Source organism: Harmonia axyridis, chromosome 1, assembly GCF_914767665.1.
Source record: "Harmonia axyridis chromosome 1, icHarAxyr1.1, whole genome shotgun sequence".
Classification (NCBI taxonomy): domain Eukaryota; kingdom Metazoa; phylum Arthropoda; class Insecta; order Coleoptera; family Coccinellidae; genus Harmonia; species Harmonia axyridis.
Window position 1 is genome coordinate 10,508,207 of NC_059501.1, and position 27,615 is coordinate 10,535,821.

Sequence of the window (27,615 nt, forward strand, 5' to 3'; positions counted from 1 at the left end):
AAGAACAAACGGCATATTAGGTGAGATTTCTTCAAATATTGTGATTCGATCGATAACGATCTCAGAGTAAAGTATATAGGTAGAGGAAGTAAACGTCATATTCATTAAGCGAAATTTGACCCCAACATGAACTATCAAATGTGACATATTTAAAAAATATGAGTAAAATACCGACAGAGAAGTTTTGACGCTATTTTGGATTCTTATTCATGTTATTTTCCCACGAAATTACGTTAACCTTTCAAGAAATATGGCATAAAAAAGTGATCATTTAAATGCAATATAATTTCCTTTTCGGAACAATTCAAAGTTAAAGGCTTATAAGCGCTTGTTAATTCATTCACCATTGGCAACGCTGAAGAGAACCCATATACAGGGTGCAACATAGCCATGTTGTGTTTTCTAAGATTGTTAGTTTTGGAGATACAGGGTGATTCATGAATATTGGCCTAACTTTCTGGTATCCATAACTTGAAAATCAGCATTCCGATTTTGTTCATTATATGTACATCCAAGAGCAGAATCTAATCTTGCAATTTCCAAGTTTCTAGGACTTCCTCTTCGACCGGACAGAATCAAATTTGAAGTCATCAGTGAGACAAAACTTATCGTTTGAATCCATACCCTGCCCAATATTCCAAAATAACAGACATAGTGACTACATGATAGAGCGATGTAATACATTATTATTGAAGAATATGGTATTTCACGATATTGGGATATTTACCACAATTCATTCTTTTTTTATTTAATAATATGATTCAAAAAAGTTCTTTTGTTATTTGATAAATAATATTTCTGAAGCACCGAAATTCATACTAGATTTGATTTATAGTAGGTTATAAAAAAAAACATGAAGGAGCATATTCGAATCAGAAAATATTTCATGTTAAACCACTGTGAGATGTTTTTATTCGATCGAAGCCGTTGAATTTATTTTTCATCCGTTCAATACAATACCTACTGGGGCCATCTTCTCAATGAATAAGTTAAAAAGTGTTGTCTAAGCGATTTTACTGTTTGTCTCTGTTGTATACGAAATTTCTTCGTTCTGCTTCATATCTTAAGGTATCTAAAAATATAACTATGGGAATTCTATGGCTCCATTATGTAGGAAAAATATAAATCATTTTTGAAATAAATTCCAAACTTCCGTCAAACTTAGTCGATCATCATAAAGGAATTATTAAATCACAAAAAACTAAAGAAACACAATGTTACATTCAAGTTCAACGTCAATGAATCTTAATAACACATGTTAGGTCGTAAATAGGAAAATATTAACAACTATAATTTTCAAATCAATATTTTCATGCAGTCATACCTATTTCATTGTGTTCAGAGATTTTTCGCCGAAGAGAACAAATTTCTTTGGCAAGAAAAAACTTAAAGTATTGTTTTGGGATACAAACAAATTCCTGAATATTGAATACTCCAAGTTTGAGAATTGCTCCTAAAAATTAACATATTGCGTGAGTAAAAATTCAATAGATATTTTTTGCATCTAATGATATATTGTTATTTGATTGAATTGGAATAAAGTATATCTAAATATACAAAAAAACGTTTTTCAACGCATCTATACAATAATATATCTATGAGTCAATGTTCTGTCTTGAAAATATTTATAGAATTCCTTGCTGTTTCAGGGAGTGAAATTATATTGTGAAAGGTTTTCATGCAGTATGCTTTTTTTTGCATCTAATGATATATTGTTATTTGTTCAAATTGGAATATCTAAATATACAGAATAGAACCTATATGTATAATAAAATAATATATCTATGCGTCAATATTCTCTTTTCAAAATATTTACGGAATGCCTTACTATTTCAGAGAGTGAAATTGAATATTGAAAAATTTTCATGCAGTATGCTTCGTGAAATACCAAAACGATTTGAACATATTTTGTTGAAGGGTAAGTTTAGTCTTAAGAAGATTTATAGTTTTTAATGGAATTATCGCATTTTTGAATATCTCATGACAATTTGTCATACTATATAATATATATCGACAGCACACTCTACTCGAAATATTTTTGGAATATAAGTAATATAAGTACAATGACGTAATTATTATCTGACTTTTGTTACAATGACAAATGAATCGATTGTCTAGGAATGAACTTCATAGGCAATGAGATTGTACTCGAAAATCGTCATTTACTTGAAAGAAATCCTTAATTTGTTATAACGTTGATTGCGATTTCAGAAAAAAACATTATGTGTACTTCGTGGTAAAAGCATATTCTCGAACAACAAAGTTCTATTGTCGTCCAAGAAGGTATCGCTTTTAGAACTAGTTACACAATGTACTGCATTTTCTTATATATATATTCTTTAATGGATTCTAATTTCTAAATGATGAATTTTTATCAGGTTATAAGGAGTTTGACAGTAACAAGAAAAATGTAACAGAAATGGAAGAACGGAGCATGGCTGCAAGGTTGATCTGTAGCCTTCACGTTAGATACTTTTTCTTATCAGAATACAAGGATTTTGATGAATTTGACATGTTCAAAGTCATTCGTCGTTCCTCAATATGTTTATCTTTTGGTTTTATTATGATGATAATTGCCCTTTATGGATATACCAGTTTCCTCATTGTAGCACAGAAAGGTAAGTGATATCCATCAATGTGTAGTGACACTGTCTGCCCGAGAGGTGGGGCGTCCCGTCACACTCTATTACAGCTCCAGTGGGTTTATGGGGGTTTTTGGCCACCTCATTTTGTTTTCGAGTTATAGGCGCAAATTAGAAAAATGGCGATATCGAAAAACATTTATATCTCCGCTACTAATCATGATAAAGCTCTGAAATTAAAACATTCTACAGGCAGTTTTTTACGTAGAATCCAGTGGCGTGCTCGTCTTTTCAGTAAGATTTTCAATTATGGAGATGTGAACCAAAGTTATTTTATTTTAAATGGAAACACCTCATTTTTTGAAAGCTTAATTTTTCCTGATTTCAAAAATATATAACATCGTACGGTTTGTATCAATATAAATAATAGAAAACGTAAAACGTAGAAACGTAGAAAAACCCTTTTTTCATCTAAGAGTCTCATTATTTCAACTGTTGATGAACACAGAAAAATACAAAAAATCCTGGTATCTATGAGAATAATCTTCTAATGCATCCACCTCATTACAACTCTCTCTATTGAAACAGTCGATCATGTGGATCTTTTCATCATTTCCGAATCCTCTTTGAAATGAAAAATTTATAAAATATAGGTATATAGATTCAAATTTTGTATAAATTAGTGGAAAACAGAGAAATAATCAGATTGACGGAAAGACACTGCTCTTGTTATAGAAATCTCTATTTTGCTGTGTTCATCAATAGTTGCAACCATAGAAATATTGAGACTCTTAGGAAAAAAAAGGTTTTTGACCATTTTCTATTATTTATATCGATACATACCATACGATGTTATATATTTTTGAAATCAGGGAAATTTGAGCTATCCAAAGATGACATAGAAATCTAGTGTCCCTATTCGAAAAAACAAATCTTTGGGTCATAGATTAGTAATTAAAAACCTTTTTGAAAGACGAGCACGCCACTGGATTCTACGTAAAAATGGGTTTTATAATGTCTTAATTTCAGAGGTCTATCATCAGTATTGGCAGCGATATGAGTGTTTTCCGATATCGCCATTTTTCCAATTTTCGCTTACATCTGGTTCAAAAGTTGTAGTGCTGAAACATCGAAATTTGCTCACCCTGTACTCACAATCGGTCAAAAATATAGCTTTATGAATGACAGACGTAATTTTACAGATCGTTACCATAGTTATTTAATCATCGGCGATAAATGAGTTCAAAGAGCTATGGCAGAATTAAATTTACTCTTCAATATTTGCGTGCGAGAAAAACCTATGCTATTCTTTCCGAACTTCTATGCATGCAGAAAAGAATAAGCTGGGGGTTTCCAACACTATGCAGGAAAGTGCCTCTTTGGGACTCAAAATGCGTACGGGACTAGAGATGAAAGCGCACGGTTGTAGAAAAAAATATTTTTCGGATCTTGTGATCAATTTCTCATTAAAGTATTAGAATAAAATTTAGATGGTGAAGTTGGACAAAATTTATTTCTGTTGGTATCGTGCTTCACCACTTTCGGGCCAGCCTGTAGTGTCAAAAATAATTCAAAATAATGTACTGATTACTGTCCATTTCGTCAAAATTAGAATAATTCTTTTAGCCCAAAATTTCCAAGAGTTATCGACCGATGGAGCACTATTGCCTCACCCTGTATACATAGTTCTGTGGTTTCTAACGGCGCAATCGATGCATGAATGAATGGTGCTCAAAATCACCTTAACTTTGGATATATCTCAAGATAGGAGAGAAGGATAAATTTAAGTGCTTTGCAAATATATGCGTTTAAATATCTTTATTTTCAGATGATGAATTGAAATCACTGGTCTTGATGACTTTCTTCAATATGATTGGAGTACCTTTTCCTTTAATTCTAGTGATGATGTATGTGATTCAATCTCGAAATTTTTTCGAACTGACAAATAAGTATATGAATACTTGCAAGGAAATATCTGTAGATATCAAGAAATTATATAGAAAACTCACTTTACGGAGAAGGTTTGCAGAAATTTTAATACGTGCTTTTGTATGTATTAGTTTTCTTCATCATTATGTGAACCGTACCAACTGTTTTGAGGATAAAGACCGACGTATAGTATGTGGATTTTTTTCTCCATTATGGTATCCCATCGAAACAAACTACTTTCCAGGTAGATTTAATTATATTTAATTTTTGAGTTCTCGTTCATGGAAGAGATCGCAATATCATTACGTTACCATATGTCTGGATTTTCGAATTTGGAACCAGAGAAACTTGAAATTAATACCTCTATTTAAAAGAGGAAAAAAAATATATATCTACAATCATAGGTCATATCTAATCTATATACAAACTTTCATTGAGATAATCTGGAATTGTTCAACAACAAAATTGAATTTTTGCCAAACTATGGATCAAGCGGGATTCAGAAAAGGTTATACCACAATTGACTATCTTCACACAGTTACTCTCATCGGAAAATGTACAGAATACAACGTGCTAATACATCTCCATAAAAGCCAGCCCTCCACGTCCACTGCTGGACATAAGCGTCTCCTAAATCTCGCCCATTCTCCTCTGTTTTGAGCTGTCTGGATCCAATTACTAGCAAGCCTCTTGATGTCACCTTTCCAACGTGTTGGAGGTCTTTCTTTGCTTCGCTTGCCAGCTCGGGGTCTCCATTGAGAGATGGACCACTACATCGGGTCTTTGTTGATTTCCACAAGGCTTCTGAAGCAATCATATCAGCCTTGCTAAATATTATGGTTGATTCAGGATATATTAAGATAACCGAGATCATGTATAAGAAAACAACAATACCAATCAAAATCGATGAGTCCGCTGCAATTGGCCAGATATCATTGAACAGAGGAGTTCGTCGAGGAAAAAATATTTCTCCGAAGTTGGTTACCTTGTTTCTGAAAGATGTTTTCAAAAAATCGAAATGGAACACCAAAGGTATCGATACCATCGATGGCATCTTACTCAGCTGCCTGATAGAGATCTCATATCCTACAGTTTCATGAAACTGGAAAAATATTTAATAATTTGAACCTGGTGACAATCAATTAGGTACTCGAATTGAACTTGAAGAAGACAAAGATTTTGAGTGTGGACAACAATAATGTATGAGTTCAAAATAACGTAATTCAATTACGTTATATATATATATATATATATATATATATATATATATATATATATATATATATATCTTGGTCATACCATAAAGCTTGAAGTACTACCATCATGTGGAAATATCAAGGCGATTAAGGTTGGTATACTCGGCTTATGGTAGATTGGACACATCCAGAAAAACAACAAAATTCAAATGAATTTAAAAAGGAAAGTATATAACACATACATACTACCTATATAAACTTGTGGCCTTGAAACGATAAGTTTGAGAAATCGTTTGCAAATAAACACAAAACGACACAAAGAGCCATGGAAAGCCACATGCTGGTTAACTACATTGGTGATAGAATTAGGAATGAAATTATAAGGAAGTGGACCAAGGTTAGGGACGTAATTCAGGAGGTGGAAGAGATGAAATAAAATTGGGCTGTTCATGCTTAAATGGCTGAAAACAGATGAGCTTATAAAATAACTGTATGGAGCCCCAGAAAAAAAAACGTAGGGCAAAAAGTTGCACAAAAAAATTAGGTGATCGAGGCACAGGATAAAGAGGCATGGAAATGTCTGAGAGAGACCTATGTCCAGGAGTGGAATAATACTAGTTGAGAATGAAGACGAAGGAACTGCACTTTTGACATTTCTGTTCAGTAGGTAACGCCATTTAATCAACATTTTCCAATTGTTATTTTCTTTTATGAAAATCAATGTTTATTTGAAATTTAAGAAAAATACATGGACAACATTATTCAGTTAATCGACTCACTATTCGTCGTATTATAGAAATATTTAGAATCGTATAAGGTACGTTCAGTGAAATAATATACAGTATTATCATTATAACCATTTCAAATTGTCTCATTCCTATTAAAATCACGTTATAATCCTAATTCGAAGATTTATATGAAATTTCATGTTGATCGTGTCATCAGAAAAAAAAAAATTCGAGCAGAATAAGAAAATTTTCATGAAAACAGATTGCAATTCTCAAGTGAAGGCCGATGCTTTGAAGCTGGATCCAAAATTTCGTGTTGATTACTTCACAAGAACCATATAATGAATGAACGAGTACTCAAAACCACCTCACATCAAGTTAGTGCTTTGCTTGAAGATTTTAGGTATTCCTATTTCATTTGTTTCAGTCAGAGAGCTAATTATCCTGTATTTAACAGTATTCTGTAGCTATTTCATTGTATTTGCGGTCGCTGCCCCAGTTGATACCTATTTTTTTGGTGAACTCTACGAGTACAAGGTACAGCAGCTTATTAAATTAATGCGCCAGACTTCTTTAAAAAGGGAACAAAACATCGATAATAAGAGAACACAGTTGAGGAAAATAATCATTCACCATCAGGAAATAATTGAGTAATTCATTTTGATTTTGCTTCTTATGTTTTAAACAATTAATATTAGATACATGTGAAACAAAGGCGTTATAGTATATTGAGTATCGAGAACATGAGAACGTGAGAGTAAAGACAACAGTTTTAAGAATGAATCACACCTTGATTTGAAGGTGATTCGATTGCATTTTCAAAATTACCGTACCTTTTTTTAGTACTTCCGAAAAATAAAAAAGGAGAATAGGCAATAGTTCACAGATCATTTCCAATACAAATCGAATGGCCACCACGTTCCTTAGACTTGATACCTTTAGAATTTTTCCTCCTGTGTATAAAACACAGCGCCAATTTGTAGAGAAAATGAAAGAAAGAACATGCCCAGTATACCAAGAAATTCAGTTAGAAGTTTTCCAAAACGTAAGTGCTGAATTTAATAATAGGTAATGTTTTTGTCTACAAATAATAGTCAACATTTTGAAAATCTTTTACAATAAAAAATTTTCATTGGAACTTCTGCTATCGTAACTATTGTATTCTGTTCTCGATTTTTTGGGAGCACTCACAAAAAAGTTTAGTGTATGGCATTGTTGAAAAGGCAATTGGATTACCTTAAATAAAAACAAGGTGTCACTGAATACCCCTTTCAATTTAATATTTTAGAGGTTGCTATCATCACGCTCACAGGGTTGATACAAATTGATTGGAACCAATTGTATAAAATGTCCCTCGTCAAATCAAAGTTTACCACTATTTGCATTTTTCCTGATTTTGCATGGAGGCCGAGATATTAAGAGTGATAATTCTTTAAATTGACACACTGTATATTGATACGATGATATTAAATTCAATGTGTTTCACTGCAGTTGCTGAGCACTAGTAGTTTTGGTATTATGAATTTTTGTTTATTTTTTGGTATGATTATTATAATCACGTATGATCTACACCAGGGGCCGGCTCAGGGGTTAGTACTAGATCCTTTAGCACGGATGACATCGGATACCCGGATTCATTAATTCTTTAATTTTTTCACTACTTTTTCAATGATTGTACGAAAAAAGAATAGTGTTAGCTTTGCTTCGTTTCTATATTGATTTGAAGCATGGAAATTCGATCATTTTAAAACTGATTCTCTGACTACAGATTCTCTTATTTTCAAAGGTGTAATATCCTGATGAAGAATATAATAAGTCTTATATCAAATGAAATTATATTTGGCTACATCCCTTTCATGGCATCTTGTGTGACATTATGTATTGAGGTATGTATTAGATTTAGTTCATTCAATTTTGATCCTAATTGAGAGTACACCGGACGAGGGGGTTATTATCTGTTCACAAAAATTTGAATAGAATGAAAAAAACTAGCATAAATAATAAAAATCTATGAAAACTTTTTTGGTTACAGGATTTCGATCCTGCATACTTATTTGAATTCACCATCTCGATATTAGGTATGTGTGTATGGATCAGTGGAGCTCAGAAAATTAGCGATATGGTAGGTAAATTTTTTCGCCATTACAGGTTGTAAATTTATATTTGCTATAGTTAATAATAAATATCAATTTTCAGAGAATTTGATATAAGAGAGAACCATTATTTTACTACACTGTGGCTGAAGATTGGTAAAAGTTTTCTCTCTACATGTTCATTAGCGGCGGTATCGAATATAAGATATTCAGAGAAGGCTGAATAGATGGCGCCTATTGAGAATCATATCTAAGATCCCCTAGTTTGTGATATCACTCGAATATTTCAAGTTGCAGCCTATATTAGGATTTGATTCGTTCAATTTTATTTTATATTCGAGCGCTCGTACCCCTACCAGAAAGATCGCTCATCGCTCATGATCATTTAGTCATTCTCTAATTTTCTAATCTGGGGTTATCCCGAACAATTAAGTTTGACTTACGACAAATCGATTCTGAAACTTTTGAACCTAATAAAAGATCTAGAAATTTGCAAATTCCATGGAAAAATTCCAAGGTCCGAATACCGAGTTGATGTCATGAGTAATGAGTTGATGAGGAAAATACGAATAGGGGTTCCGTAAAAAGGGTCGTTTAAAATTGAAGAAGTGTGAAGTTAATCGAAATAAAGTGAAGTAAATCGAAACAATTTTGATTAAATCCAAATGAACTATATTATACGAAAATGATGTAAAGTAAACTGAAATAAAGTTTAGCAATTCGAATCAAAGCAAAGTAAATTGTGATGATAAGTTACAAGAGATATAGATTTGTTTCAAGAAACTTAAATGATATTCAATCAGATAATTTTCTGAAGGGTAATGCTTTTATCCCAGAGAAATTCATTTTGATTTGTTCTGCCTTTATTTCATACATTATTTTTTTGTATGCTTTATATCTTCATTCATGGATATTATTGAAACAACAAGATTAATTGATGAATAAGTCATAATTTTTTTTATTATAATTTCAACCATTTCCTCATGTTCGAATATCTCTTGAATCTGATGCCGTTGTCTGATCGTTATCATAATTCGTTTCAGGATGACATACTTGCCGAAGAAGCATATAACATGGATTGGTATGAAATGGATAACAGATTGAGTAAATACTTTATATTTTTTTTCATGAGACTTCAGAACAACAAGGAATTCAAATCGCTATTTTTTGTTTTGAAGAGGCCTTTATTGCTGTCGGTAAGAACTTTCCAGACATTATAATTCAGTTGTTATATAAAATTATCAGTGTCGCATCCAAAGATTGAGTGTGGGGGATAGTAGTAACAGGGACACTGCTAGGATCGGCTTTACGTACATTTTGCCAGTTGCGCCAAATTGTAGGGGCGCAATAAAGATATACGTTTTGAAAATAACATTCTTTGTGTTAAAATGAAGAATGACCTAGTGCCGAATTCATTGAAATCTAATAGGCGCTGAGTTATGAAAGTATAAATACGTTTTAAAATGCACGTATGAGAACTGCGTCGTCTCCATACTATAGATCACCGTACTTTTGAGTATAGTTCAGGGCGTTTTTTGATGAATTAGATAGAACATTCTTTGATAAAGTGACTTTGGGTTCAGAAAGACAACTTTATATGAAATCGAAAGAATGCCTAGAAGGAATAACAGAGGCTTCTTCAAAGAAAATTCAGATAAATTATTCAAAGCAGGGTGGCGAAATATTATTTTGCCGGGGCGCCAAAATTTGTAATGGCGGCCCTGAATAGTAATATTAGGAATTGTGAACAGAGTGAAGTAGGGTGACTGAAAATGAGAATGAAATGATAGTGAAGTAGTAATAAACAAAATAGACAGATTCAGTTTTTTCACAAAAATATTTTTCATATATTTTCAGTAGGTACCTACAAAAATTTAGTGTTGAAAATTCTCTACTGCGAGGTGGTGAATTACTCCCAATTCTCCCTTTGAATGCGACCCTGCACATCACAGTTATAATAATAATGATGTAGTTTATTGTAATTATTAAGTCACAAATGGGCGTGCCCAGCGAGAAAACAAAAAAAATCAATCGTTATTGAATTTTGTTGCTGGAATTCAATAAAATTTTTGAGACAGCTATTCTAATATTATAAAAAAAAATTTACACTATTTAAAATGATGAAATCACGGTAATTTAGTGTTATTTTATAAAATGTTGCAACCTGAACCACGTGATTTACTCCCCTAGTTTTGTTCTTGGGTAAGGCCTTGGAGTCACTTTATAACAGTCTTCTCAATTTTAGAGAAGAAATACTTACGTAATCGATTTTCTGTCGGAATTGTGGAGGTTTATAGTTTTGACCAACATTTATATTTTTTTGCAGATGATGAAAACAATGTATTCTCTCCTGATGCTGATTCTCAAAGGATATTAAATAATTCAGAGGCTTAAAACAAAAGTGTTTGTATTCTGATTGGTTGGAAATTAATTGATTTCTTGAACACGTATCAAATTCACCCAAGAAAAGTAAGATTTACATCTTATTCTTCTTATTGTTATTTCTTATCTTTGTTATTTCTCTTCATTTCTTAAGAATTATTTGAGTATTTTATCAAATTTCAACAATAATTCAAACCGATATATCTTTTTATATACCTACATTTATATTCAGGGTGTTTCATAATTAAAGGTACAAACGTAAATGAGAGATTCCTTGTATAATTTAGATATGAAAATCTTTTATGAAGATGGACCTGCAAACGCTTTGTTTTCGAGATATCTCGAGATTTTCGGATGTTTCTTGTAGTCCATTTTTTTTTGTTTTGATTATACCAGTCTATCGAATCTTTATTAATCTTTATTAAAGATTGGTTGAATGAGTACTAAAACTTATAATTAAATTATTCATCGCAGCTCACTGACTGGATCTTTATAATAATTTGAATTTCCTGAGGATTAGTGATAGCAGATACGACAAAACTACAAGAAACCAAAAAGTGTAGTACTGGACCAAAGTTTCTTCTTATATTGTTTTAGATTAGCAAAAAAAAGTTCTGGAGGAAAGAAGCGGGCAGTATTCCAGAAAAAATATCACCCTGTAGATTTGCATTCAAAATGATCATATCACATAATGAAAACTTGAAATTGGTATTTATGTACCAAAGTTGAGTTACAAATCTTATGAAGGGAAGGTGCTATGAGAAAAAGAATTGAAAATATACCAAATTTCAACATCCTATATTTCGAAAACAAAGCATTTGCTGGACCAGGTTATAGGACTTTCTCTCAATTTTATCCAAGGAATATGTCATTTTCGTTTGTACCTAATTCCAATTTAGGAACACTCCATATATACTTACTTATAAATCTAGAAATACAGTTTCAAATAGACTGAACCAGAGTTGAATGAATATGGTGTAACATTTTATGTATCTATTCAGAGAAGATGCCACTTCTTTATTTATTTTAGGTTTTTCTATATTCAATACTTTAAGTCAACTTGCAAGATACTTATTATATCAATAATAGCATTATTGGCCTGTACATCACTACAACCACTCAAAAAAATTGTTGCACTATTTGTTTTACTTTTTCACCAATAAATAAAAATTTCAAATAAAATTTTGTTTTTATTTGTTCTGAAAATTGAAAACATATTGAGAAAGGAAATTTACAACAATTGTACTACAAATTCCTTCATCAAATCACCGAAATATTTTATGAAACAAATTATGACAAAAAAAGGAATTTGATAGTAGACAAGGCAAGAAATCACCCAAAAAACTGTTCTGACCCATAAAGGGGAACAATGGGTTATTAAAGGAAAATCAATAAGATTTTGGTAATTGTAGAATAGATTTGGAGTTCGTGTATCGGATAATGTTGAATTAAAAAGGAATCATACGAGTCGTTGTGAAGAATGAAAAAGTTTGAACCTTTCGAACTGGTCATATTTAGATTCATCTCCGCTGGATTGAAAAAAGTGAAGTTTAAAGTATTAGTTCGATATTTTGAAGAAAATGAAAAACTTTTCCTCACATCAAATATGAATAAGTGTCGGGTGATATCTCTTCATTGCAAAATTGTAACTATATTGGGAGTTTTTGTTTGTTTAGTTGATGCAGTTGTGAGCATCACGAAATCCTGGATTCAGAGCCAATTGAAATATTCTCTTTATAAAATACGTTGTTTTCACGTCATTTCAGTGAATACAATTAATAATGAATCCATTCAATCTTTGTGATAGAGATCATCACATATGTGAATTTGCGTTATGATGCAGTTGGAATGAGAATATTTTCGATGAATGAAGATGTTTACCGAAGAAGTAGGTTTGTAGATCGACAAGTATGTACCTACTCTTAAGCAAAATCACACTCTGAATATTCGTTATCACCTACAAAGCAATGAGTTTTGAATTGTTCTCAAAACCGTTCATATAGTGAAGGAATTTCAATCGAATTGTAATAAGTTTTGTTTATAATTGAATTGAATCCAAAAGATTCGTGTGTGTTATAGGAATAAAATGAAGAATAAACGGCATATTAGGTGAGATTTCTTCAAATATTGTAATTCGATCGATAATGATCTCAGAGTAAAGAATATAGGTAGAGGAAGTAAAAGTCATATTCATTAAGCGAAATTTGACCCCAACATGAACTATCAAATGTGACATATTTAAAAAATATGAGTAAAATACCGACAGAGAAGTTTTGACGCTATTTTGGATTCTTATTCATGTTATTTTTCCACGAAATTACGTTAACCTGTCAAGAAATATGCCATAAAAAAGTGATCATTTAAATACAATATAACTTCCTTTTCGGAACAATTTAAAGTTGAAGGCTTATGAGCGCTTGTTAATTCATTCACCAATTGCACCGTTGAAGAGACCCCATATGCAGGGTGCAATGTTGTGTATCCTAAGATTGTTAGTTTTGGAATTACATGGTGATTCATGAATATTGGCCTAACGTTCTGGTATCCATAACATGAAAATTAGCAGTCCGATTTTGTTCATTATATGTACATCCAAGAGCAGAATCTAATCTTGCAATTTTCAAGTTTCTAGGTCCTCCTCTTCGACAGTTATCGTGTATGCGGCCGGCCGGACAGAATCAAATTTGAAGTCATCAATGAGACAAAACTTATCGTTTGAATCCATACCCTGCCCAATATTCCAAAATTACAGACATAGTGACTACATGATAGAGCGATGTAATACATTATTATTGAAGAATATGGTATTTCACGATATTGGGATATTTATCACAATTAATTTTCTTTTTCTTTAATAATATGATTGAAAAAAAATCTTTTGTTATTTGATAAATAATATTTCTGAAACACCGAAATTCATACTAGATTTGATTTATAGTAGGTCATAAAAAAAAACATGAAAGAGCATATTCTAATCAGAAAACATAAAATGATAAACCACTTGTGACATGTTTTTATTAGATCGAAGCCGTTGAATTTATTTTTTACCCATTCAATATAATACCTACTGATGCCATCTTCTCAATGAATAAGTTAAAAAGTGTTGTCTAAGCTATTTTAGTGTTTATCTCTTTTGTATACGAAATTTCTTCGTTCTACTTCATATCTTAATGTACCTATCTAAAAATATAACAATGGGAATTCTATGGCTCCATTATGTAGGATAAATATATTTCATTCTTGAAATTAAATTCCAAACTTCGGTCAAACTTAGTCGATCATCATAAAGGAATTATTAAGTCACAAAAAACTAAAGAAAAACAATGTCACATTCAAGTTCAACGTCAATGAATCTTAATTACACATGTCAGGTCGTAAATAGGAAAATATTAACAACTATAATTTTCAAATCAATATTTTCATGCAGTCATACCTATTTCATTGTGTTCAGAGATTTTTCGCCGAAGAGAACAAATTTCATTGGCAAGATAAAACTAAAAGTATTGTTTTGGAATACAAACAAATTCCTGAATATTGAATACTCCAAGTTTGAGAATTGCTCCTAAAAATTAACATATTGAGTGAGTAAAAATTCAATAGATATTTCTTGCATCTAATGATATATTGTTATTTGATTAAATTGGAATAAAGTATATCTAAATATGCAAAAAACGTTTTTCAACGCACTTATACAATAATATATTTATGAGTCAATGTTCTGTCTTGGAAATATTTATAGAATTCCTTGCTATTTCATGGAATTAAATTACATTGTGAAAGGTTTTCACGCAGTATGCTTTTTATGCATCTAATGATATATTGTTATTTGTTCAAATTGGAATTACGTTTATCTAAATATACAGAATAGAACCTATATAATAATATATCTATGCGTCAATATTCTCTTTTGAAAATATTTATGGAATGGTTTACTATTTCAGAGAGTGAAATTGAATATTGAAAAATTTTCATGCAGTATGCTTTGTGAAATACCAAAACGATTTGAACATATTTTGTTGAAGGGTAAGTTTAGTTTTTTAAAGTATTATTTTCAAGCAGTAGCACAATACCGAATCTTAGATAGGTTCTGAACTACCCAAATTTTGTATTATATGAAATATGTTAAAAACAAGGTAATCATTACATCCGAATCGATTTTTTCAATAACAGATATCTACTTTTTCTCAAACTTGCACCCAATTCGAAACCTTCCATGAGGAATACATTTTTTCATTCGAGAAAGTAACATGAAAATCAGACTTATATGGCTTTAAAGATAATCAATGCTGGAATAGGAACTTGCAGGTTTAAGCGACAAAATATTTTTTTTTGTTCGTAACAAATAATTCAGGTTTTCAAGAATATATTTCCTAAAAGACGGTCCTGATAGCTACAAGCCACGCCCCTCAGGGAGGAGCAACGATTTTTAGTTCACAATTCTGGCACTTGAAACAGATTTACAACGTCACATAGAATTTTGAGTAACTATGATGTAATATATTTCTTATTGGTATCATTGGAAAGAAGAAAAAATAGGCTATGACCATGTTGTATTAGATTTTCGAATTTAGGTCAACTGAAGCGACAATAAATTAATCAAAATTGGTATTGAAAATCGTTCTTTCTACGTCAATAATACAATTAAAATGCAACTTTAAGTGAAATTATTACCTAACGATCATACAAGGGATAAAGACCTTCCAATATTGTTTTGAATCATCTCGATAGCGTTTACCGTTTCTGAGAAAATCAAGACCGAATTAGTTAAGAAAACGCCTGAATTTGCGCCGCGTGAACGGTCTCTTAAGAAGATTTATAGTTTTTAATGGAATTAGTGCATTTTTGAATATCTCATGACAATTTGTCATACTATATAATATATATCGACAGCACTGTCTACTCGAAATATTTTTGGAATATAAGTTATATAAGTACAATGACGTAATGATAATCTGACTTTTGTTACAATGATAAATGAATCGATTGTCTAGGAATGAACTTCATAGGCAATGAGATTGTACTCGAAAATCGTCATTTATTTGAAAAAAATCCTTAATTTGTTATAACGTTGATTGCGATTTGCGAAAAAACATTATGTGTACATAAAACACACCAAAGTTCTACTGTCGTCCAAAAAGGTATCGTTTTTAGAACAAGTTACACAATGTACTACATTTTCTTATACATATATTCTTAGATGGATTCTAATTTCTGAATGATGAATTTTGTACCAGGTTATAAGGAGTTTGACCGAGAGTGTGACAGTAACAAGAAAGATGTAACAGAAATGGAAGAACGGAGCATGGCTGCAAGGTTAATCTGTAGCCTTCACGTTAGATACTTTTTCTTATCAGAATACAAAGATTTTGATGAATTTGACATGTTCAAAGTCATTCGTCGTTCCTCAATATGTTTATCTATTGGTTTTATTTGGACGATCATTACCTTTTATGGATATATCGGTTTCCTCAATGTAGCACAGAAAGGTAAGTAATATCCATCAATGTGTAGTGACTCTGTCTGCCCGAGAGGTGGAGTTGGGGCGTCACGTCACACTCTACTACAGCCCTGGTGGGTTTATGGGGGTTTTTGGCCATCTTATTTTGTTTTCGATATCAAAAAACATTTATATCTCCGCAACTACTCATGATAGAGCACTGCAAATACATTCTACAGGCACTTTTAAACGTAGAATCCAGTGGCGTGCTCGTCATTTCAGGAAGATTTTTAATTACGAAGCTGTGAACCAAAGTTATTTAATTTTAAAAGGGAAAACCTTATTTCTGTGTCATTTATTGAAAGATTAATTTTTCCTGATTTCAAAAATATATAACATCGTACGGTTTGTATCAATATAAATAATAGAAAATGGTCAAAAACCCTTTTTTCATCTAAGAGTCTTAATATTTCTATGATTTCAACTGTTGATGAACACAGAAAAATACAAAAATCTATGAGAATAATCTTCTAATGCATCCATCTCATTACAACTCTCTCGATTGAAACAGTCGATCATGTGGATCTTTTCATTTTTTCCGAATCCTTTTCGATATGAAAAATGTATGAAATATAGGTACCTATGTAGATTAAAATTTTGTAGAAATTAGTAAAAAACATAGAAATAATCAGATTGACGGAAGCACACTGCTCTTGTTATAAAAATCTCTATTTTGCTGTGTTCATCAATAGTTGCAACTATAGAAATATTGAGACTCTTAGGTAAAAAAAGGTTTTTGACCATTTTCTATTATTTATATCGATCAATACCATACGATGTTTTATATTTTTAAAATCAAGGAAAATTGAGCTATCCAAAAATGACAGAGAAATCTAATGTTCCTATTCGAAAAAGCATATCTTAGGGTCATAGATTAGTAATTAAAAACCTTTTTGAAAAGACGAGAACGCCACTGGATTCTACGTAAAAAAGTGCCTGTATAATGTTTTAATTTCAGAGGTCTATCATCAGTATTGGCAGAGATATGAATGTTTTTCGATATCGCAATTTTTCCAATTTTCGCTTATAACTCGAAAACAAAAGGAGGTGGCCAAAAATGAATACTCCTCTTTTTAGTTTCTCTGACAGCTGAACACATGGTATGCAAGTGTCCGGAGCTGGCTGGCCTATGAACCATTCACATGGGTAAGCCGGTCCTGGATACCAGAGAGGTAATAGCCAAGGCCCCTATAGAGGTTGTCAGTTTTATTAACGTCATTGACGACCTCCTTGGGTTTCTATGAATGAGTAGGGTAGAGAACAAAAGATCTACATGGTCGCAGTTCCCGGAAGGCTTACCGAACCAAAACGACCTCAGTTCAAATAATAATAATGATAGTTTCTCTGAAAAAGAGACCGAGAATGGGATATCAGATTTTGTCTATCTCCTCTGGTTCAAAAGTTGTACTGTTGTAGTGCTAAAAAGTCGAAATTTGCCCACCCTGTATTCACAATCGGTCAAAAATGTAGCTTTATGAATGACATACGCAATTTTGCATGTCGTTACCATAATTATTTAATCATCGGCTATAATTGAGTTTAAAGAGCTATGGCAGAATTAAATTTTCCTACAACTGCCATGAAAAAAAGTATTGCTCATACTGTGAGAAATATTATTTCTCACGGCACTATGCCCACACCTCGGTTGGTAGACCAATGCAATTCGGCTTTTGAGTAGTTTCTATGGAAACGCAATAAATTAGCACATACTATCAACAAAGGCCATTTTGATTTGAAAAAAGTCCAATACTTGAACTATTGAAATTTGTGCAGTTGCAGGAAAAGTATGGTGTGCAACATGTGGAGAAAGCCTTTTTCTCGCTCGTATGTTTTCCGCACTCGCCTTTCAGGCTCATACCACAAACATCCACAATCGCGAGAAAAGTTGGACTGTCCCCACTTGTTGCACAATATACTATTACTTTTCAATATTTGCATGCGAGAAAAATCTCTGCTATTTTCCCGAACTTCTATGCATGCAGAAAAGAATAAGCTGGGAGTTTTCCCACACTATGTGGGAAAGTGCCTCTTTGGGACTCAAAATGCGTACGGGAAATCTTGTGATCAATTTCCCATTAAAGGAATAGTTCAAAATTTAGATGGTGAAGTTGGACAAAATTAATTTTCGTTGGTATCGTGCTTCACCACTTTCGGACCAGCCTTAGAGTAAAAAATAATTCAAAATAATTTGCTGCTTACTGTCCATTTCCATTCCGTCAAAATTAGAATCATTCTCTTAGCCCAAAATTTCCAAAAGTTATCGACCGATCGAGCACTATTGACTCACCCTGTATACATTGGTCTGTGGTTTCTAACGGCGCAATTGATGCATGAATGAATGGTGCTCAAAATCGCCTTTACTTCGGATATTTCTCTAGATAGGAGAGAAGAATGAATTGAAGTGCTTTGCAAATATATGCGTTTAAATGTCTTTATTTTCAGATGATGAATTGAAATCACTGGTCTTGATGACTTTCTTCAATCTGACAGGACTACCTTGTCCTTTAGTTCTAACGATAATTTATGCGATTATATCTCGAAATTTGTTCGAACTGACAAATAAGTATATGAATATTTGCAAAGGAATATCTGTAGATATCAAGAAATTATATAGAAAACTTACTCTACGGAAAAGGTTTGCAGAAATTTTACTACGTGTTTCTATATGTATTAGTTTTCTTCATCATTATGTAAATCGTACCAACTGTTTCGAGGATATAGACCGACGTATAGTATGTGGATTATTAACTCCATTATGGTATCCCATCGAAACAAACTACTTTCCAGGTAGATTTAATTATATTTAATTTTTGAGTGCTCGTTCATGGAAAAGATCGCAATATCATTACGTTACCGTGTCTGGATTTTCGAATTTTCAACCAGAGCAACTTGAAATTTATACCTCTATTCAAAAAGGAAAAAAATAAATATATCTACAATTATAGGTCATATCTAATCTATATACAAACTTTCATTGAGATAATCTGGAATTGTTCAACAACAAAATTGAATTTTTGCCAAACTATGGATCAAGCGGGATTCAGAAAAGGTTATACCACAACTGACTATCTTCACACAGTTACTCTCATCGGAAAATGTACAGAATACAACGTGCTAATGCATCTCCATAAAAGCCAGCCCTCTGCGTCCACTGCTGGACATAAGCGTCTCCTAAATCTTCTCTGTTTTGAGCTGTCTGGATCCAATTACTAGCAAGCCTCTTGATGTCACCATTCCAACGTGTTGGAGGTCTCTCTTTGCTTCGCTTGCCAGCTCGGGGTCTCCATTGAGAGATGAACCACTACATCGGGTCTTTGTTGATTTCCACAAGGCTTCTGAAGCAATCATATCAGCCTTGCTAAATACCATGCTTGATGCAGGATATATTAAGGTAACCGAGAACATCTATAAGAAAACAGCAATACCAATCAAAATCGATGAGTCCGCTGCAATTGGTCGGATATCATTGAACAGAGGAGTTCGTCGAGGAAAAACTATTTCTCCGAAGTTGGTTACCTTGATTCTGAAAGATGTTTTCAAAAAATCGAAATGGAACACCAAAGGTATCGATACCATCGATGGCATTATCCTCAGCTGCCTGATATAGATCTCATATCTAACAGTCTCATGAAACTGGAAAAGGATTGAATGATTTGAACCTGGCGGCAATCAATGTGGTACTCGAAATGAACTTGAAGAAGACAAAGATTTTGAGTGTGGACAACAATAATGTATGAGTTCAAAATAACGTAATTGAATGTGTTGGCGAGTATATATATATATATATATATATATATATATATATATATATACATATATATATAAACTTCAAACTTATTTTTAAGAGTCTTTAGTGTATAACTGTGAACTATTGATAAGGGTCAAACGACTCGATTATTTTGGAGAATAAAAGAAAACTCTTTATTCCTTGCCAAGCTTTCGAATTTATTTAATTCTTCTTCAGGGCTTCTGAAATACAATACAAATCCTTCACAATACAAATCCTTCACATATATATATATATCGGGTGTCCCAAGGTGAGTGGCCTATTAGATTATTATGGAAACTATTGATGGTAAAGATTTCAAATTTTGTGGATAGATATTTGGCCATGTAAGGTACATTTTTAAAATAATTTCATATTTCCAGTGTTGCCGGATGTACGACAATTTGGCAACAACTTTGTTATTTTGAATAGGACATCCGGTATTTCTATTTTTTTTATGGTACTCCATGAAATATTGAATCTATTCACTCTTACTTTTCCACCCCTATCTTCAACGGTTTTTGAGTTATTAATTATTTTTCGAAATTTAAGATCAAATTGGCGTATTACGAAAATGACTCTAGTTCGCTCAATATTTGAGATTTAAGTCAGAAATTTTGCAAGTCGTTAGATATTGATCTGATCTGTGTCACTGCTTTTGAATTATGGATGTCAATAATACAGGACGGACCAAAAAAAATCATCATTTGCCAAGTTACAAAATTGTAAAAAAGTCTATTTTTTCAAATTAGACACCTAGTATATTTTTCAATTCTTGGAATCAGTACAACACACTCTACAATTTTTCTATTCACGTCCCTATACCTATCTCAACTGGATTCCGAGTTATATGCGTTATATGTGTATATCTTTCATGAGTCATTATTTATAGAAAAACCTCGGAACAAAACACCTGTTAGGCAATAATTGTTTATTTTGACATTTATGGATTGAACTGATTCATTGATATATCGATCTATGAACGACAAAGAGAAAATAACAATACAAAAGAAATTAGCACTTATTGAATCAATGTGAAATCTAATAAACGCATATAACTCGGAATCCAGTTGAGATAGGTATAGGGACGTGAATAGAAAAATTGTAGAGTGTGTTGTACTGATTCCAAAAATTGAAAAATATACTAGGTGTCTAATTTGAAAAAATAGACTTTTTCACAATTTTGTAACTTGGCAAATGATGAATTTTTTTGGTCCGTCCTGTATTATTGACAACCACAATTCAAAAGCAGTGACACAGATCAGATCAATATCTAACGACTTGCAAAATTTCTGACTTAAATCTCAAATATTGAGCGAACTAGAGTCATTTTTGTAATACGCCAATTTGATCTAAAATTTCGAAAAATAATTAATAACTCAAAAACCGTTGAAGATAGGGATGGAAAAGTAGGAGTGAATAGATTTAATATTTTATGGAGTATCATAAAAAAAATAGAAATACCGGATGTCCTATTCAAAATAACAAAGTTGTTGCCAAATTGTCGTACATCCGGCAACACTGGAAATGTGAAATTATTTTGAAAATGTACCTCATATGGCCAAATATCTATCCACAAAATTTGAAATTTTTACTATCAATAGTTTCCATAATAATCTAATAGGCCACTCACCTTGGGACACCCGATATATATATATATATATATATATATATATATATATATATATATATATATCTTGGTCATACCATAAAGCTTGAAGTACTACCAACATGTGGAAATATCAATTAGAATAAGGTTGGTACGCTCGGTTTCTGGTAGATTGGACATATCCTGAAAAACAACAAAATTCCAATGAATTTGAAAAGGAAAGTATATAACACATAGATACTACCTATGTAAACGTGTGGCCTTGAAACGATAAGTTTGCCAAAGAGTTTGCAAATAAACACAAAACGACACAAAGCCATGGAAAGCCACATGCTGGTTAACTACATTGGTGATAGAATTAGGAATGAAATTATAAGGAAGTGGACCAAGGTTAGGGACGTAATTCAGGAGGTGGAAGAGATGAAATAAAATTGGGCTGTTCATGCTTAAATGGCTGAAAACAGATGAGCTTATAGAATAACTGTATGGAGCCCCAGACAAAAAAAAACGTAGGGCAAAAAAGGTCGCTCGAAAAAATTAGGTGATCGAGGCACAGGATAAAGAGGCATGGAAATGTTTGAGAGAGACCTATGTCCAGGAGTGGAATAATACTAGTTGAGAATGAAGACGAAGGCAATGCACTATTTTTTGACATTTCTGTTCAGTAGGTAACGTCATTTAATCAACATTTTCCAATTGTTATTTTCTTTGATGAAAACCAATGTTTTTTTGAAATTTAAGAAAAAAACATGGACAACATATTACGGTATTATCATTATCACCATTTCAAATTGTCTCATTTCTATTAAAATCACGTTATAATCCTAATTCAAAGATTGATTTAAAATTTTATGTTGATCGTGTCATCAGAAAAGAATAAAATCGAGCAGAATAAGAAAATTTCCATGACAACAGATTGCAATTCTCAAGTGAATGCCGATGCTTTGAAGCTTAATCCAAAATTTCGTGTTGATTACTTCACAAGAACCATAATATAATGAATGAACGAGTACTCAAAACTGCCTCACATCAAGTTAACGCTTTTTCTTGAAGATTTTAGGTATTCCTATTTCGTTTGTTTCAGTCAGAGAGCTAATTATCCTGTATTCAACAGTATTTACGGGCTATTTCATTATAATTGTGGTCACTGCTCCAATTGATACCTATTTTTTTGCTGAACTCTACGAGTACAAGGTACAGCAGCTTATGAAACTAATGCGCCAGACTTCGTTAAAAAGGGAACAAAACATCAATAATAAGAGAAGACAGTTGAGGAAAATAATCATTCACCATCAGGAAATAATTGAGTAATTCATTTTGATTTTGCTTCTTATGTTCTGAACAATTGATATTACATGTGAAACAAAGGCGTTATAGTATATTGAGTATCGAGAGCATGACAACGTGAGAGTGAAGAAAACAGTTTTGAGAATGAATGACACCTTGATTTAAAGGTGATTCGATTGCATTTTCAAAAATACCGTACCTTTTTTTAGTACTTCCGAAAAATAAAAAAGAAGAATGGGCAATGGTTCACAGATCATTTCCAATACAAATCGATTGGTAGAAGAAGAAGGAATAGAATGGCCACCACGTTCCTTAGAATTGACACCTTTAGAATTTTTCCTCCTGTGTATAAAACACAGCCCCGATTTGTAGAGAAAATGAAAGTAAGAACATGCCCAGTATACCAAGAAATTCAGTTGGAAGTTTTCCAAAACGTAAGTGCTGAATTTGAAAATAGGTAATATTTTTGTCTACGAATTATAGTCAACATTTTGAAAATCTTTTACAATAAAAAATTTCCATTGCAACTTTTGCTATCGTAACTATTGTATTCTTTTCTTGAATTTCTGGGAGCACTTACAAAAAAGTCTACTGTATGGCATTGTTGAAAAGGCAATTGGATTACCTTAAAAAACAAGGAGTCACTGAACACCCCTTTCTATTTGATATTGTAGGGGTTGCTATCATCACGCTCACAGGGTTGATACAAATTGATTGGAACCAACTGTATAAAATGTCCCTCTACAAATCAAAGTTTACCTCTATTTGCATTTTTTCTGATTCTGCATGGAGGCCGTTTTACTGCAGTTGCTGAGCACTAGTAGTTTTGGCATTATGAATTTTTGTTTATTTTTTGGTATGATTATTATAATCACGTATGATCTACACCAGGGGCCGGCTCAGGGGTTAGTACTAGATCCTTTGGCACGGATGACCTCGGATACCCGGATTCATTAATTCTTTCATTTTTTCACTACTTTTTCAATGATTGTACGAAAAAAGAATAGTGTTAGCTTTGCTTTGTTTCTATATTGATTTGAAGCATGGAAATTAGATCATTTTATAACTGATTCTTTGACTACAGATTCTCTTATTTTCAAAGGTGTAATATCCTGATGAAGAATATAATAAGTACTATATCAAATGAAATTATATTTGGCTACCTCCCTTACATGGCATCTTGTGTGACATTATGTATTGAGGTATGTATTAGATTTAGTTCATTCAATTTTGATCCTAATTGAGAGTACACCGGACGAGGGGTTCATTATCTGTTCACAAAAATTTGAATATAATGAAAAAACTAGCATAAATAATAAAAATCTATGAATACTTCTTTGGTTACAGGATTTCAATTCTGCATACTTATTTGAATTCATCCTCCCCATATTAGGTATATATGTATGGATCAGTGGAGCTCAGAAAATTAGCGATATGGTAGGTAAATTTTTTCGCCGTTACAGGTTGTAAATTCATATGGGCTATAGTTAATAATAAATATCAATTTCCAGAGGATTTGATATGAGAGAGAACCATTATTTTACTACACTGTGGCTGAAGACTGGTAAAAGTTTTCTCTCAACATGTTCATTAGCGCCGGTATCGAATATAAGATATTCAGAGAAGGCTGAATAGATGGCGCCTATTGAGAATTTTATCTAAGATCCCCTAGTTTGTGAAATCACTTGAATATTTCAAGTTGCAGCCTATATTAGGATTTGATTCGTTCTATTTTATTAAATATTCGAGCGCTCTAACCCCTACCAGAAAGATCGCTCATCGCTCATGATCATTTAGTCATTCTCTAATTTTCTAATCTGGGGTGATCCCGAACAATAAAGTTCGACTTAGGACAAATCAATTCTGAAACTTTTGAACGAAAAGATCTAGAAACTTGAAAATTCCATGAAAAAATTCCAAGGTCCGAATACCGAGTTGATGTCATGAGTAATGAGTTGATGAGGAAAATCCGAGTAGGGGTTTTGTAAACAGGGTCGTTTAAAAGTGAAATAGTGTGAAGCTAATCGAAACAATTTTTATTAAATCCAAATAAACTATATTATACGAAAATGATGTAAAGTACACTGAAATAAAGTAAAGCAATTCGAATCAAAGCAAAGTAAATTGTGATGATAAGTTACAAGAGATATAGATATATTTCAAGAAACTTAAAAGATATTCAATCAGATAATTTTCTGAGAGGTATTAACGTTCGTTCAAAAGCTTCTGCGCTTGTAACAGTAATGCTTTTATCCCAGTTAAATTCATTTTAATTTTTTCTGCCTTTATTTCATATAATATTTTTTTGTATGCTTTATATCTTCATTCATGGATATTATTGAAGCAACAAGATTAATAGATGAATAAGTCATAATTTTTTCATTATAATTTCAATCATTTCCTCATGTTCTTATGAATATCTCTTGAATCTGATGCCGTTGTCTGATCGTTATCATAATTCGTTTCAGGATGACATACTTGCCGAAGAAGCATATAACATGGATTGGTATGAAATGGATAAGAGATTGAGTAAAGACTTTATATTTTTTTTCATGAGACTTCAGAACAACAAGGAATTCAAATCGCTATTTTTTGTTTTGAAGAGGCCTTTATTGCTTTCGGTAAGAACTTTCCAGACAGTATAATTCAGTTGTTATACAGGGTGTTGCATTGGGAAAAGGAAATACTTCACAGGTGCATAGGTGGCACCAAGGAGGTTCTGGAGATACCCCATTTATTGGGTCTTACTCTCTTCGTAGCCGAGATACAGGGTGTTTTATGAATGTTGCCCGTTTCTTTCTGAGGCCATATCAAACGAACCACCCGGTATATTTTCCTCATATTTGGCAAGTAGGTTCCTAATTGAGATCCCAAACGTAACCTTGAAAATCCAGGTCCGGGTTAACAAAAAATTATGAATCGTTTGAATCCTCGTAACAACACCCTGTACATCGGAATTTTGGAAATCTGTTTTAATATTCGGAAACAACACTAAAAACTAAACTGAGACCTGTAATTTTTGCGCAGACAGTTTTACTGCACAAATTTTCAATGGAAAAGTGAAGTATTTGAAAACTTGGATACCTGAAAGTGGTTTGAAGTGACTTTTAACAATGAATTATCAAAAATATTGAATCCATAATTATTTCAAGATTACTTTGTAATTCGTTTTTACATTGGTTTTCCTTTTTATAGCTGTATACCATATATATTCATATATTCAAAATTATGAAATCAGGGTAATTTAGCGTTATTTTATAAAATGTTGCAACCTGAACCCCGTGGTTTACCCCCCTAGTTTTGTTCCTGGGTACGCCCTTAGAGTCACATTATAACAGTCTTCTCAATTTAAGGGAAGAAATACTAACGTAATCGATTTTCGGTCGAAATTGTGGAGGTTTATAGTTTTGACCAACATTAATATTTTTTTCAGATGATGAAAACAATGTATTCTCTCCTGATGCTGATTCTCCAAGTATAATAAATAATTCAGAGGTTTGAAAAAAAAGTGTTTGTATTCTGATTGGTTGGAAATTAATTGATTTCTTGAACACGTATCAAATTCACCCAAGAAAAGATTTGCATCTTTTTCTTCTTATTGTTATTTCTTATCTTTGTTATTTCTCTTCATTTTTTAAGAATTATTTGAGTAAGTTATCAAATTTCAACAATAATTAAATTCCGATATATCTTTTTATATATCTACATTTATATTCAGGGTGTTCCTTAATTAAAGGTACAAACGTAAATGAGATATTCCTTGTATAATTTAGATATGAAAATCTTTTATGAAGATGGACCCGCAAACGCTTTGTTTTCGAGATATCTCGAGATTTTCGGATGTTTCTTGTAGTCCAATTTTTTTTGTTTTGATTATACCAGTCTATCAAATATTTATTAATCTTTATTACAGATTGGTTGAATGAGTACTAAAACTTATAATTGAATTATTCATCATAGCTCACTAACTGGATCTTTATAATAATTTGAATTTCCTGAGGATTAGTGGTACCAGATACGACAAAACTACATGAAACCAAAAAGTGTAGTACTGGACCAAAGTTTCTTCTTATATTGTTTTAGACTAGCAAAAAAAAGTTCTGGAGGAAAGAAGCGGGCACTATTCCAGAAAAAATATCACCCTGTAGATTTGCATTCAAAATGATCATATCACATCATGAAATCTTGAAATTGGTATTTATGTACCAAAGTTGAGTTGAATATCTTATGAAGGGAAGGTGCTATGAGAAAAATAATTGAAAATATATCAAATTTCAACATCCTATATTTCGAAAACAAAGCATTTGCTGGACCAGGTTATAGGACTTTCTCTTAATATGATCCGAGGAATATGTCATTTTCGTTTGAACCTAATTTCAATTTAGGAACACTACATAGTTGAATATTTTACTTATTTATAAATCTAGAAATACAGTTTCAAATAGACTGAACCAGAGTTGAATGAATATGGTGTAACATTTTATGTATCTATTCAGAGAAGATGCCACTTCTTTATTTATTTTAGGTTTTTCTATATTCAATACTT

General features: G+C 32.1%; 1 protein-coding gene across 2 annotated transcripts; it reads left to right on the top strand.

Annotated features, from left to right (window-relative positions):
* The first annotated feature begins 1,365 nt into the window (after positions 1 to 1,365).
* LOC123689007 lies at positions 1,366 to 26,577 on the top strand. 2 transcript variants are annotated; one of them, XM_045627791.1, is made up of 9 exons: positions 1,366 to 1,472; positions 14,852 to 14,933; positions 16,145 to 16,396; positions 18,850 to 19,194; positions 22,867 to 23,089; positions 24,172 to 24,271; positions 24,417 to 24,506; positions 25,538 to 25,690; positions 26,503 to 26,577. In XM_045627791.1, the coding sequence occupies exons 2-9, from the start codon at positions 14,888 to 14,890 to the stop codon at positions 26,548 to 26,550; spliced, it is 1,257 nt and encodes a 418-aa protein (XP_045483747.1). In that variant the 5' UTR covers positions 1,366 to 1,472; positions 14,852 to 14,887; the 3' UTR covers positions 26,551 to 26,577. The 2 variants fall into 2 exon arrangements, with proteins under 2 accessions (XP_045483747.1, XP_045483746.1); XM_045627790.1 differs by lacking the exon at positions 1,366 to 1,472 and adding an exon at positions 14,264 to 14,491.
* The last annotated feature ends 1,038 nt before the right edge of the window (positions 26,578 to 27,615 follow it).